The sequence below is a fragment of the Homarus americanus genome, unplaced genomic scaffold (genome assembly GCF_018991925.1).
Source record: "Homarus americanus isolate GMGI-L3 unplaced genomic scaffold, GMGI_Hamer_2.0 scaffold32871, whole genome shotgun sequence".
In the NCBI taxonomy this organism is placed as follows: Eukaryota; Metazoa; Arthropoda; class Malacostraca; order Decapoda; family Nephropidae; genus Homarus; species Homarus americanus.
In genome coordinates, this window is record NW_024748870.1 from 2,450,237 (window position 1) to 2,463,696 (window position 13,460).

Here is a 13,460-nt window from a genome sequence, read left to right on the forward strand (position 1 = left end):
GGACTGTGTGTGAGAAGGACCTGGAGTGTGTATGTTGACAATGAGCTGAAGTTCTCGGGCCATTGTGAGAAGAAGGTAAATCAGGCAAATAAATTGTGGGTCTTATAAGAAGGTCGTTCAGATATCTAGACGGTCCGTCCCCTCGTGACGATCTTCAGGAGTGAAGTGCTTCATCTCTAGATTACTGTCACCCCATCTGGTCCCAGATATGCTGGGACTGTCAGTTGGTTGAAATGTTCAAGGAGGGCCACCAAGCTGGTGCCTGCGCCGGCATCTCCAGCTACCCTGCGAGATTGGAGCGCCTGAACTTGCCTAGCCTTATACTACAGACGGGCAGGGGGACCTAGTTGGAGTTTATAAGCATCTCAGGGGCACTACTCCAGTTGAGTGTGTCATACTTGGAGCACTGGCAGACGCTCGCCCCACAAGGGGTCACAGCTCAAGATTGAAGAAACCGCAAGTCCGGAAAACCGTGAGGAACAGAAAACTTTCAGGTGAGGGGTTGCTAAACTCTTGGAACAATCTACCAGAAAGTGTTGTGACGGCACCGAGTGTGAGCTCTTTCAAGAAAACTTGACCAACACTGGAGCAGGTTCAGGTACATTCAGGAGCCGGTGCATGCCCAATGTTACCAACAGTGCGTGACAGAGACGTGACCGATCGCCCGGGCAGCTAGAGCCGACCTTTTGGTGAAGAATATAAAAGGAAAAAAGAGTCGTGACCATTCGCCCAAGCGGCTAACAAGCCGATCAGTGGCGAAGAGGATAAAAGAAAAAGGAGCCAACTTTCTCCTACCACTACCTCCACCACCTCCACCCCGGGGCCAACTTTTTCCACCACTACCTCCACCACCTCCACCCCCGGGGCCAACTTTTTCCCCACCACTACCTCCACCACCTCCACCCCGAAGAGCCAACTTTCTCCACCACTACCTCCTCCACCTCCACCCGGGGCCAACTTTCTCCCCACCACTACCTCCACCACCTCCACCCAGGACCAACTTTCACCACCACTACCTCCACCTCCACCCCAGGACAACTTGCCTCCACCACCACTACCTCCACCACCTCACCCAGGACCAACTCTCCACCACCCCTACCTCCACCACCTCCCTCAACCCAGGCCAACTTGCCTCCACCACCACCTCCACCACCTCCACCCCAGGACCAACTTTCTCCACCACCACTACCTCCACCACCTCCACCCCAGGGGCCAACACTCCACCACCACTACCTCCACCACCTCCACCCCAGGACCAACTTTCTCCCACCACCACTACCTCCACCACCTCCACCCCAGGACCAACTTTCTCCCACCACCACTACCTCCACCACCTCCACCCCAGGGACCTTTCTCCCACCACCACTACCTCCCACCACCTCCACACCCAGGGCCAACTTTCTCCCCACCACCACCTCCACCACCTCCCACCCCAGACCTTTCTCCCACCACCATACCTCCCACCACCTCACCCAGGGCCAACTTTCTCCACACCACTACCTCCACCTCCACCCCGGACCTTTCTCCACCACCATCACCATCATGGAATTCACAAACTAGAAGAAGAATTTTACGAAAAATCTTCTAAAATCACCGTAGAAAATACACTTAAAAGCAAAACAACACAACGTGAATTTTGTCAAGAAACAGCCTGGAATGTGTCCAAGCATAAGGAGGCCACACGTAGAGAGGAACCAATGTAAGTGTTATCAGTGTGCAGAACTTCCTCCCCTCCCTCCCTTCCTCCCTCCTCCCCTCCCTCCCTCCACTCCCTCCCGCTGCCAGTGTTGAGGCTGATAAGAAGAAGTCGACAAAATATCGTCAAGGAAATGTTAGGTGGCAGGGGGAGGCAGAACACGTCAAACTCTATCATGCTGTTACCAGGACCTCCTCCCTCTCATGCTGTGTAGGTTTGGGGACCACACACACACACACACACACACACACACACACACACACACACACACACACACACACACACACACACACACACACATCTATATCACAAGTAATCCTTTATCTATAGATCTATCTCAAATATTTTCTATATAACTCTGACTTTTCACAATTACCCCCAAAAAAAAAAATACCCAAGGGCAAGATAGTGTCATACCACAAGCCCATACTATACTAAATACACCGCTAAACAAATGGTGTTATTTACGCCCCACTGATATAAACTCTATTATTTAAACCGTATGTATAATAGTTCTCTCAGTGTTGTGTTATGGTGTGTTGGAGGAGAACAAATCTGACCAATACTGAAGAATCTCTAGCCTTGCCTCGCCTCACTTCGCCTTGCCTCATCTCTCGCCTCGCCTCACTTCGCCTTGCCTTACCTCTCGCCTCGCCTCACCTACATGGAGCAAGAGGCAAGTGTATTTCTGGCCGAGGAGACGCAATGGAGCAGAAACATTGGTTGTGAAGGCTGTCAGAACGGCCCACCAGTCATGTGGAGGTGGGTTGAGGTGGATTGAGGTGGGTTAGTAGGTGATGTGGATGAGACAGGTTAAATGGAAATGGAGTGAGAGGGTGAGGTGGGTGAGATGGATGAATGGGTGAGGTGGGTGAGGTGGGTGAGATGGATGAGGTGGGTTTAAGTGAGGTAAAGAATGGGTGTAGGTAGGAGGAATTACTCTGAAAACACCAAAAAATCCCCATAATTTCGTTCGTAAGGAGACTTTCAGAACCCGGATCTTAGACTAGTAAATTGTGACGACTTACCCTGTTCTTGCCTCCTTCTCTTCCTTCGTCTCCTCCTCCTCCTCCTTCGTCTCTTCCTCCTCCTCCTGAAGTATTGCTCTTCCTCGAGACATAGAAATCGCTCATATGTGTACAAAAGGTGGAGGAATAGGCGCCTATCCCTCATACCCGGAAGAGAGGGGGAGGAGGGGGGGGAAGGAGGATAGGGAGAAGATAGAGGGCGAGGAGGGGACGGACACCTCGTCTGGCTACACAAAAGACTCGAGATATACCGCGTCCTGGGAGGGGAGGACCAGTAGATATCTGCCCTGGATGACGGGGAAGGGGGAACAGGAAGGGGAGAGAGGGAAAGAGGAAGGGGAAAGAAGAGGAAGAAGAAGGAAGAGAAGTAGGAGGCGTATTCTAAGAGTTCTTCAATCCTCACTACTACCACCACACAAACCACCCTACCACACTACCACGACGATATACCCTCTCTCCCCCTACCACAACAGACGCACCACTACCACCACCACCACCGCTACATTTTAGCGTTAAAGAAGAGAGACACACGCGGAACAGACAACCTCATTCGTTCCTCCTAAGTATAAAAAGAGTAACAACAACGTGTAGCATCAGTAGCCATCAAGCCAGGGAGGGGGTAGGTCGTCGTTTCTCCTCCTCCTCCTCCTCCTCTTAGAATCCGTCACTCTTGTCGTCAACAATATCGAAAATAATTTAGTTGACAGTGCGTGCAGGAAGGGTCACTGGCCGGTCCACCACTAGCTCAACATGGCCATTTCAGCAAGGACGTTCTTGGCCATGGTAAGCTTTATTTGGTGACTATTTACGTAATAAACTTATGTGGCCGTAAAACAAAAATTTGCTGAATATTTAGCCGTGATAAACTAATACCTGGTGAATATTTGGCCGTGAAACTTAAGAAAAAATTACGTATGCTGTAGTTTGCCGTGACGCGCGAGGGTTGGTTGTGGTAAAACGCATGAGCAGAAAAACGTAAACAATAATAGTAAACAAATATGGCGTTTGAGCCTTTTAGTGTGTGTGTGTGTGTGTGTGTGTGTGTGTGTGTGTGTGTGTGTGTGTGTGTGTGTCGTATCTGGACATTCATCCATACATACAAACCCTTACACACATAATACTATACATCCTTCACAAAAACGTATTCCAAAAAAAAAACATTATAATAAACAAGTAATTTCAATAGACAGATAAACAAGGATAAACAAGAATAAACAATAAAACAAAAACACATCACAGGTAGGATTTCGTTGGAAAGAACCAACACTCTACAATAGTCCTCAGTTTCCCGTCAATTTTCTCGCGCGAATTTGTCAGGCTGTGGAGACAACTTAATATTGCCTTGGAGGTTTGGAGGTGGTGGGGGTGGTAGTGGAGGAGGGAGATGGGCAACTACACACCTACCCATCCACGGTATCCACTAGAGAAAGATTATATCAAAACTTATGTAATTTCGAGTTTTAAAATGCCGTAGTTGGAGATGTATGAATCTTTCGTTTTATTTTACTTAAAGTTTCGTATGTTTGGTTTCTCTATTTTCTAACCTTGATATATATATATATAAAAAACGCCTCTATCTCAGGGTTACATAGTTTAGAATGTTTGATTTCTATTTCATAAGCTGGATATAATCAACACCTATCTCAGGGTTACATAGTTTAGAATGTTTGATTTCAATTTCATAAGCTGGATATAATCAACACTTATCTCAGGATTATAAAATTGCAACCATTCAATTTTCATTTCCTTAAGCGTAGAAGCTCAACACGCCATCTTAAATATTTACAAAGCTACGAACGTTCAATATTTTTTTTCGCGAACGAGAAATGTGAGAACGACTCTTAATACGAGAGATGTGAGAACGAGTCTTAATTAAGCCTCAATTATGTTACGACAGAACGACATCCGCTAAATTAGTGACGAAATTGCCCTGTGAGTGAACGAGTCTCTCTTATCAGCGGCCAAGGGGAAAAAGAAATTAAGGAAGATTTTTTGAGATTGCAGGATTTGGGGAGAGGTTGGGAGGGTAGGGAGAGGTTGGAGAGGGCAGGGTGAGGTTGGGGTGAGGTTGGGAGAGGTTGGGGAGATGTCGAGAGGAGAAACTGCAGGAAATGGATGAAACCATAAGCCAACTAAACTCTCTCTCTCTCTCTCTCTCTCTCTCTCTCTCTCTCCAAGAACCACGTGCAATCCAAAGCTCTTACGATTAAAAATCTCTTATCACAAACAAAAATATCCACAAAGCCAACACCTGTTTATAAATTTACTTACAGGATAAATAATAAAAGTAAACCTGAAAATAAATATGGGAATGACATTGTTGTTGTTTTTTTTTTCTGGTGGTCCGCCATGTTGGGGAGGCCATTGTTTATATTGAGGGTAACGGCCTAAACCATCTCTCTCTCTCTCTCTCTCTCTCTCTCTCTCTCTCTCTCTCTCCTCCCACTGTAGCCATAAAACGAATTTTCTCTCCATATAATCCGTTATTTAGAGTGTTTCATAATTAACGGACCCTCGATATAAAGGATTCTCATCCTCATATAGTCCGTTATTTAGGGTGTTTCATAATTAACGGACCCTCGAGATATAAGGACTCTCATCCTCATATAGTCCGTTAAATAGAGGTTTTACTGTATAAATATTGGATTTGGTTGTCAGTGTCGAGTATCTAATATACTATAGGAATAGCCATGTGTCTGTATGTGTCTGTCTGTCTGTCTGTCTGTGTGTCTGTTCTGTGCAGCCGAAACGGCACAATCGTTTTTCATCAAACTTGGTGGAAAAATCGCAAAAAATTCGTAGAGTGGAACAAACCTGGTCCCATGTCGATGGTTTCTTTAGGAAGGCATTAATTAACCATTTTATTTACGCTGGAAAACGATGCAAGTCTACGGACTTGGCGCACCCTCATTCACTGTACACTAGCCAAGCACGAGAGTTCAAACTTTCACTGGGCACGAAGGGCCGGCGATCACTTGTGATTAACTAATTGAGAAAGATTACTGTAGGTTTGTATTGGGGGAGGAGGGGGCACCTTACTACCTCTCCCTCCTCCCTCTCTCTCTCCCTCCTCTCCTCCCCTCTACGCCTCCCTCCCTCTCCCCCTCCCCATCCTCACTACCTCCTCCAACACCTTCCTATCCCTCTTCCCTCACGCCCTTAGCAACCCACCACACACCACCACCACACCACCCCACAGCCCCTCTCCGCCCCTCACTACCCCTCACAGCCCCTCACGCCCCCCACAGCAGCCTCCCACCCACAGGATGTTCACAGCACCAACATTTCCCACAGCAGCTCCGCCCAGGAAAGGAAAAAATATATATATATCCTTAAGTCGTCGAAACTGTACACTGGGTCTGATTATACACGCCGACACAAATTTGGGAGGACCATTTATGCTAATCACCTTAACTGCTTCAACCCGGTTAAGTAGTAAGGGGAGGGGGGAGGGGAAGGGGGAGAGGAAGGGGGAGGGGTGGAGGGTAAAGTCTCCTACGTGAGGTAAACAAGAGGGGTATAGGAGAAGGTGGGGAGATTAGCAAGAGGAGGGAGGAGCAGAAGAGAGGGAAGGGGAAAGAAGATAAATTGGAGTGGAGAGGGAAGGAGGAGGGGGCAGAGTGAGGGGGAGAGGAAGAGTAGAAGTCTAGTAGTGTGGAGGTTACTAGGAGACATAACATAACCTAACCTAACCTAACCCTAACCTAACCCTACCTAACCTAACCCTAACCTAACCTAACCCTAACCTAACCTCACCCTAACCTAACCTAACCTAACCAAAACCTAACCAAAAATTACGTGACGGATAAAAACGAACAACAAGCTGTACTTAATTGACTGATGCTGTTTTATCACCAACGGACCAACGGACAAACTTACGGACGTACAGACAGACAGAAAAATTAGGAGTCAATCAATATATCCCCTCTGGTGTCACAAACGGGGAATAACAAGAATACCAAGCCCGAGGGGTGAGGGGTGAGGGGTGGGGGGTTAATTCAAAATGGCCGCCACCCCCCCTCCCTCAGTACTGGTGGCCGAACAAATTAATTTTTTCCAGCCTGTTGCCCCCCACCACCCCCCACCACACACACACACATTGATTTCATATTTGTTAACTATCTGCCCTGTGAGTGAACCGTGCTGTGTGGGAGGGAGGAAGAAAGGAGGAGGGGAGAGGGGGGGAGGAAGAGGGGGAGGGGCTAATGTGGTTCTCCTAAAATATGTTAATTTACTTTTGTCTTTAATACATTCAACCCTGTGACCTAATGACTCCATCACCCCCACGACCTCCACTCCATCACCCCACGACCCCACTCCATCCACCCCACGACCCCTCCACTCCATCACCCCACGATCCCTCCACTCCATCACCCCACGACCTCCACTCCATCACCCCCACGACCCGATCCACTCCATCACCCCACGACCCCTCCACCCCATCACCCCACGACCTCCACTCCACCACCCCACGACCTCCACCCCATCACCCCACGACCCCTCCACTCCATCACCCCACGACCTCCACCCCATCACCCACGACCCCTCCACCCCATCACCCCACGACCCCCATCACCCCACGACCCTCCACTCCACCACCCCACGACCTCCACTCCATCACCCCACGACCCCCACTCCATCACCCCACGACCCCTCCACTCCACCACCCCACGACCCTCCACCCCATCACCCCACGACCTCCACCCCATCACCCCACGACTCCACCCCATCACCCCACGACCCTCCACCCCATCACCCACGACTTCATCACCCCACGACCCCAACCCCACCCCATCACCCCACGACCCCCATCACCCCACCGCTCTCACGTAAACACAATCTTTAATTCGATCACATTATCCGAACACAACGCTGCAGAAAACGACCTTAAAGCCTAGATAAATAAATATATATATAACGATTTGGAACTGTAACCTTCTGTAAATTGGTCTGTTAGGGAGGGGGGAAGGGGAGAGGGGGAGAAATTGGAGAGGAGACTACTTGCTAGGGAGGAGGGGGAGAGAGAGAGTGGGAATAGGAACGGGGTGAGGGAGGAATAAGGAGATAAAGAGAATAAGGGAATGAAGGAGAGAGGAATAAACATAGAATAATAAACTAAAGGTAAATAAGGTAAAGGTGTTTAATCATCAGGTGAAATAAGCTTTGGTGAGGGGAGGGGGAGGGGGTCGATACAGTTCCCAATGATAATCCACCACACAATGACTTTTACAAAACACCAGTATCACCTACAACTAAATACCCACACAGCCTCTCTCAACCTGTACACGCGCCACCATCACAACCCGAAGAAGAAGAAGCAGTACAGGGGCGGGGGAGGGAGGGTGGTGGTCATGGCCGGTTGTGGACCATAAATGTGGGCAAGAATGGCCCCTTTACTCCGGCTGGGTCTGCTTACAATGGTCTCTTCAAGTGGTCTGCCCCCCCGCCCCCTCCCTCCCATCCCCGGACCATGGAGGCTATTTTGTTTACGTAGAGGATCGTTTACCTGTAATATGCTCAGGTGTATGTGTCTGTGTTATCCTCCCACCCCTCCATCTCCTTCCTCCATTCCTCTAACTCCCCATCCTTCCCTCCTTCCCTCCTTCCTCCTTCCCCCTCCTTCCATCCTTCCTCCCCCACCCCTCATATGGCCACCACTGCCCCAAGATCTGTGTTTTTCCTACAGAAGAGTTTTCAATATTTACCGTTCTGCCGCACCTTTGTTTCCACTCACCTGTGCATTGTTGTTTTGTTTGTTGTTGTTGTTTGGAGGGTTACTCTGTGTGTGTGTGTGTGTGTGTGTGTGTGTGTGTGTGTGTGTGTGTTCTCTTCTCACCAAAGCGCATCAAATATTGGTTAGTTAGGTAGTTAGGTTAGGTTAGGTTAGGTTAGGTTAGGTTAGGTTGTTAGGTTAGGTTAGGTTAGGTTAGGTAGAATCCAACTTGTATTCGACCGTGTGGTTTTTTGTTTCTCTTGCCCTCACAATAACAAACTAATAACTATCAGAAGGCAATCAGACCCGGCCAGTGCCATCAGGTTGATTACCAGAGTGCCAAGGGGGAACTGCCCATTCATCTGACCTCACCATAATTCCTCTAACACAAAAGAAAATAAATGTGTTTGGTTCTGGATGGTAATAATGGCCTCCAGACCAGCTGTGTGTGTGTGTGTGTGTGTGTGTGTGTGTGTGTGTGTGTGTGTGTGTGTGTGTGTGTGTGTGTGTGTGTGTGTGTGTGTGTGTGTGTGTGTGTGTGTTCAGGCCGGCTCACCACCTGTATACCACCTCGGCTGTTTATTACCTGCGTTTGGTTAGGTTAGGTCAAATCAGGTCAGGTTGGAATAGGTTAGGTTGAGTTAGGTTAGGTAAGGTTCGATTAGTTTCGATTAAGTTCAATTACCTAACCCACAGGTAAGCATTACAGTACTTAATTATCAGGTAAAATAAACCAGGTGTCTAATATTTATGTGATCTCATATAAGTAGGAACCACACAACATACAACCACGACACACTTTTTCTATGATATATATTCAATAACTACCTACAACTCCTCACAACTCCCAACAACTCCCAAAACTACCCTACAACTCCCTACAACTCCCAACAACTTCCCTACAACTCCCTACAACTCTCACAACTCCCAACAACTCCCTACAACTCCCAACAACTCCCAACAACTCACAACTCCCAACAACTCCCTACAACTCCCAACAACTCCTACAACTCCCAACAACTCCTCACAACTCCCAACAACTCCCTACAACTCCCCTACATCCTCACTCCAACAACTCCCTACAACTTCACAACTCCCAACAACTCCTTACAACTCCCAACAACCCCTACAACTCCTCACAATCCCTACAACTCCCAACAACTCCCTACAACTCCCAACAACTCCCTACAACTCCTCACAAACTCCCTACAACTCCCAACAACCCCCTACAACTCCCAACAACTCCCAACAACTCCCAACAACTCCTTACAACTCCCAACAACTCCTACAACTCCCAACAACTCCCTACAACTCCCAACAACCTCACAACTCCCAACAACTCCTACAACTCCCTACAACTCCCAACAACTCCCTACAACTCCCTACAATTCCTTACAACTCCCAACAACTCCCTACAACATTTAACATTTTATAATTTCACATTACCATTATCCTTTGCCATTTAACAAACACTGTATATTATAAATTTCTCATGGCATACACAAAAAATTCACAGGTAATTGACTAATCTTTCTCACGTGTGCAAATTAACTCGAGGTGTGGATAAAATCATGACAGGTAATTGAGAATGTTTTTTTGGGGAGGGGCTATCCTACCTGTTATTTCTACCTTTGTTTACCTGTCCTTTATTGCTCCTCATGCCTGTTCCTCGTGTTCTTTCTATCCACTCTGTTCTTTTTTTCTTTCTTTCCTCTCCTCTCCTCTCTTTCCCATTCCCTACACCAACTGGCCTTCAAATGGTCACTTACAGAACCCTTTGTGTGTGTGTGTGTTGATCAATCTCAGTTACTAGCCCTCAAATAACCACTCCCAGGCCCTCCCCTTTGTGTGTATATGAGAGAGAGAGAGAGAGAGAGAGAGAGAGAGAGAGAGAGAGGACCCTTTGTGAGTGTGTGTGACTACTCTCTATCAACCTACCACAGTTACCCCTACGTCCTGGCTAATCGTTTTCTCTTCCTCTTTCTTATTTATCATCGTGTTTCAACCCTCCCACATTTATTACGTTCTTCTGTAGTCCTCACATCCTCTCCTTTATGTTGGGTTGGGATGGGATGGGATGGAGGGATGGGTTAAAGTCTGGATTCGATTAGGTTAGAGCAGATATGGTAAGGTTAGGTTAAAGTTCAGGTTAGATTAAGTTAGGTTAGGTTAAAGTCTAGGTTAGATTAAGTTAGGTTAGGTTAAAGCTAGACTAGACGAGATTAGGTTAGGTTAAAGTCTAGGTTAGATTGCTAGGTTAGCTAAAGCTAGACTAGACGAGATTAGGTTAGGTTATCATAGTACTTTCTTCTCCCTGAATCAATAAGTGACTCCAACAGGGGCTAATATTCCACTCTAGTCCGTGTGTTGTGAGGCACCATCAACACTCACAGGTACTGGGCACCCTCCTCACACGGCCCCTCACTGACTAATATATATTCACGTGGACTCGGATCCCTAACCCTTGATTCTCATACCTGGGGAGCCAACACACACACACACACACACACACACACACACACACACACACACACACAGTCACACACACACACACACAGTCACACACACACACACACACACACACACACACACACACACACACACACACACACACACACACACACACACACACAGTCACACATACACACAGTCACACACACACTCAGTCACACACACACACACACACACACACACACAACACACACAGTCAGTCACACACACACAGTCACACAATCACACACACACCTTCCTTCCTCCCACTTTATCATAACCCTCTTTCATCTCTCTCTCCTGTCCCTCCCTCCCTCCCTCCTTCCTTCATCATCCCTTCCCTTCCCCATCTCCTTCCCTCCTCCCTCTCCTTCCTTACTTCCTCCTCCATTCCCTCCATCACCTCATTATTCCATCATCGCTGCAAGGTGCGCGGCCTCACTGAGCGTAACGACCGCCATCAAACACCCCCCCTCGGCCACCTGAATCTGGGGTCCACCTAAAGATGTAGAAAGTTCCTAAGAGATGCCTTGGTTCACCTGAAGATTACACACCTGACCTAACCTAATCTAACCTGAACCTAACCTGAACCCAACCTAATCTAACCCAAATCTAACCGTAACCTAACCTAACCTAACCCAACCCAACCCCAATCTAACCTGAACCTAACCTGAACCTAACTCCAACTCCACCTAACCTAATTCCGAACCTAACCTGAACCTAACCTAATCTAACCTAAATCTAACCTTAACCTAACCTAACGTAATCTTACCTAAATATAACCAAACTCCACCAGGTAACATTAGGAGGTTTAATCATCAGGTGAAATAAACTAGGGGGGTTGTCTAATCTTCAGGTGATAACAAAATACCTCGTAAGGGTTTCGTTCGACCTTGACTATAATATAAGTAATCTATCTGACTCACTTAACCTAACCTAACCTAACCTAACCTAACCCCGAGACGAGAAAGATGGCGGCCAAAACGTCGTAAAACTATACTGCTGAGACTCTGACGTCATTTGAGGTCTTTTGTTATGTCTTGTCCAGAAGAGGGAGGACGTCTAGGGCCATCTCTACCCTGGCTGTAAATGTGCTCAGTATAGGGCCCGTGAGTGTGCTTTAGGGGCCCATCAGTGAGCATAGGGACCCCGTGAGCTAGCATAGTCTCTCGTCAGTGAGTGTAGGGGGGCCCTTCAGTAAGCGTAGGAGTCCTATTAGTTAGTGTAAACAAGGCCCATGAACAAGCATAATGACCAGCAATTAACAAAAATATATTCAGGTCCCCGGCAACAAGCATAATACACCACCTTGACACCGTCCCCGGCAACAAGCATAATAACAAATCACCTTTAACAGGACGTACCCGGCAGCGAGCGTAATAACCAATTAGCGAGAAGAATACCGTCCTGTTAGTGAGCATAATAACCAATCATGATGAATAATTTAACCGTCAGTGAGCGTAATAACTACCTGTGAATAATGAAACACACTCGGTCGCCCTGTAATAACGCAATCAATGTGAATTAAATTGCTGAACACTGAAGATATGAATTACTCAGTGAATAATAATAATAATAATAATAATAATAATAATAATAATAATAATAATAATAATAATAATAATAATAATAAAGTACCGGTAGAGAGCATAATAATTAACGGTAGTCGCCCCCTAGTGAGCATAATACCCAATGATAGTCGCCCGGTAGTGATAACAACCAAATGATAGTCGCCCGGTAGTGAGGATAATTTAATACTTCCTTAGATTTAAAAATGCATCTTTTCAAGTCTATGAGTAATACCGACGCCATCTTAAGTCGCCATTTTGTATCAGGTCTTATCGCTTAGGTGTAGAGTCTCTGTGTAAGTTCGACGCCATCTTTGTTGTCATTTATACATTACGTCACCTTTCAGAACACCTGTGTACAACTCCAATTACACGTTCAGGTAGCGTGAGAAAGGGGGAGGGGAGGAGGACAAAGAGAGAGGAGGAACAGAAAGAGGAAGAGGAGAGGAAGAGGAGAGGAAGAGGAGAGGAAGAGGAGAGGTTATACAAGGGAGTGTACTGTACGCTGTGTTGACCTAAATACTTCACATAAAAGATAAAGGTTTAACTTCTTACCTTAAAGCGTACTCCACCTTCCTTTACCACACACACACACACACACCTTCCTACACTCCTAGCACACGTACACACTGCCCCTCCTTCCCCGACACACCACCCCCACCCTTCCTCCCCTATACATCCCGGCCTTTGTTAGCTGAAGAGGACTCGTGGTATTCAAGACATTAGCCATGTAAATAAGGGCATAAATACAGTGTTAACCTGCATTTAGGGTAAGGGCAGGGTGTTTGTCCTGCTGGCCTGTACCACGACTTAGGGATATGGAAGGTGCGTTGAGTGTGTTGTGTAGGGTGTGTAGGGTGTGTGTATCCCTCTCCTATGTGGGCACCAGTGACACACACACACACACACACACACACACACACACACACACAGTACTTTACATCCTCAAATCTTAATTCACACGT

The 13,460-nt window shown here is 47.1% G+C and overlaps 1 protein-coding gene across 1 annotated transcript in view; it reads left to right on the top strand.

Annotated features, from left to right (window-relative positions):
- The first annotated feature begins 3,474 nt into the window (after window positions 1-3,474).
- The window catches only part of LOC121853126 (cubilin-like), a 56,021-nt gene continuing 46,035 nt past the window's right edge, over window positions 3,475-13,460 (top strand). The window contains 1 exon segment of the mRNA XM_042347067.1: window positions 3,475-3,507. Coding sequence (XP_042203001.1) covers window positions 3,475-3,507 — 33 coding nt within the window.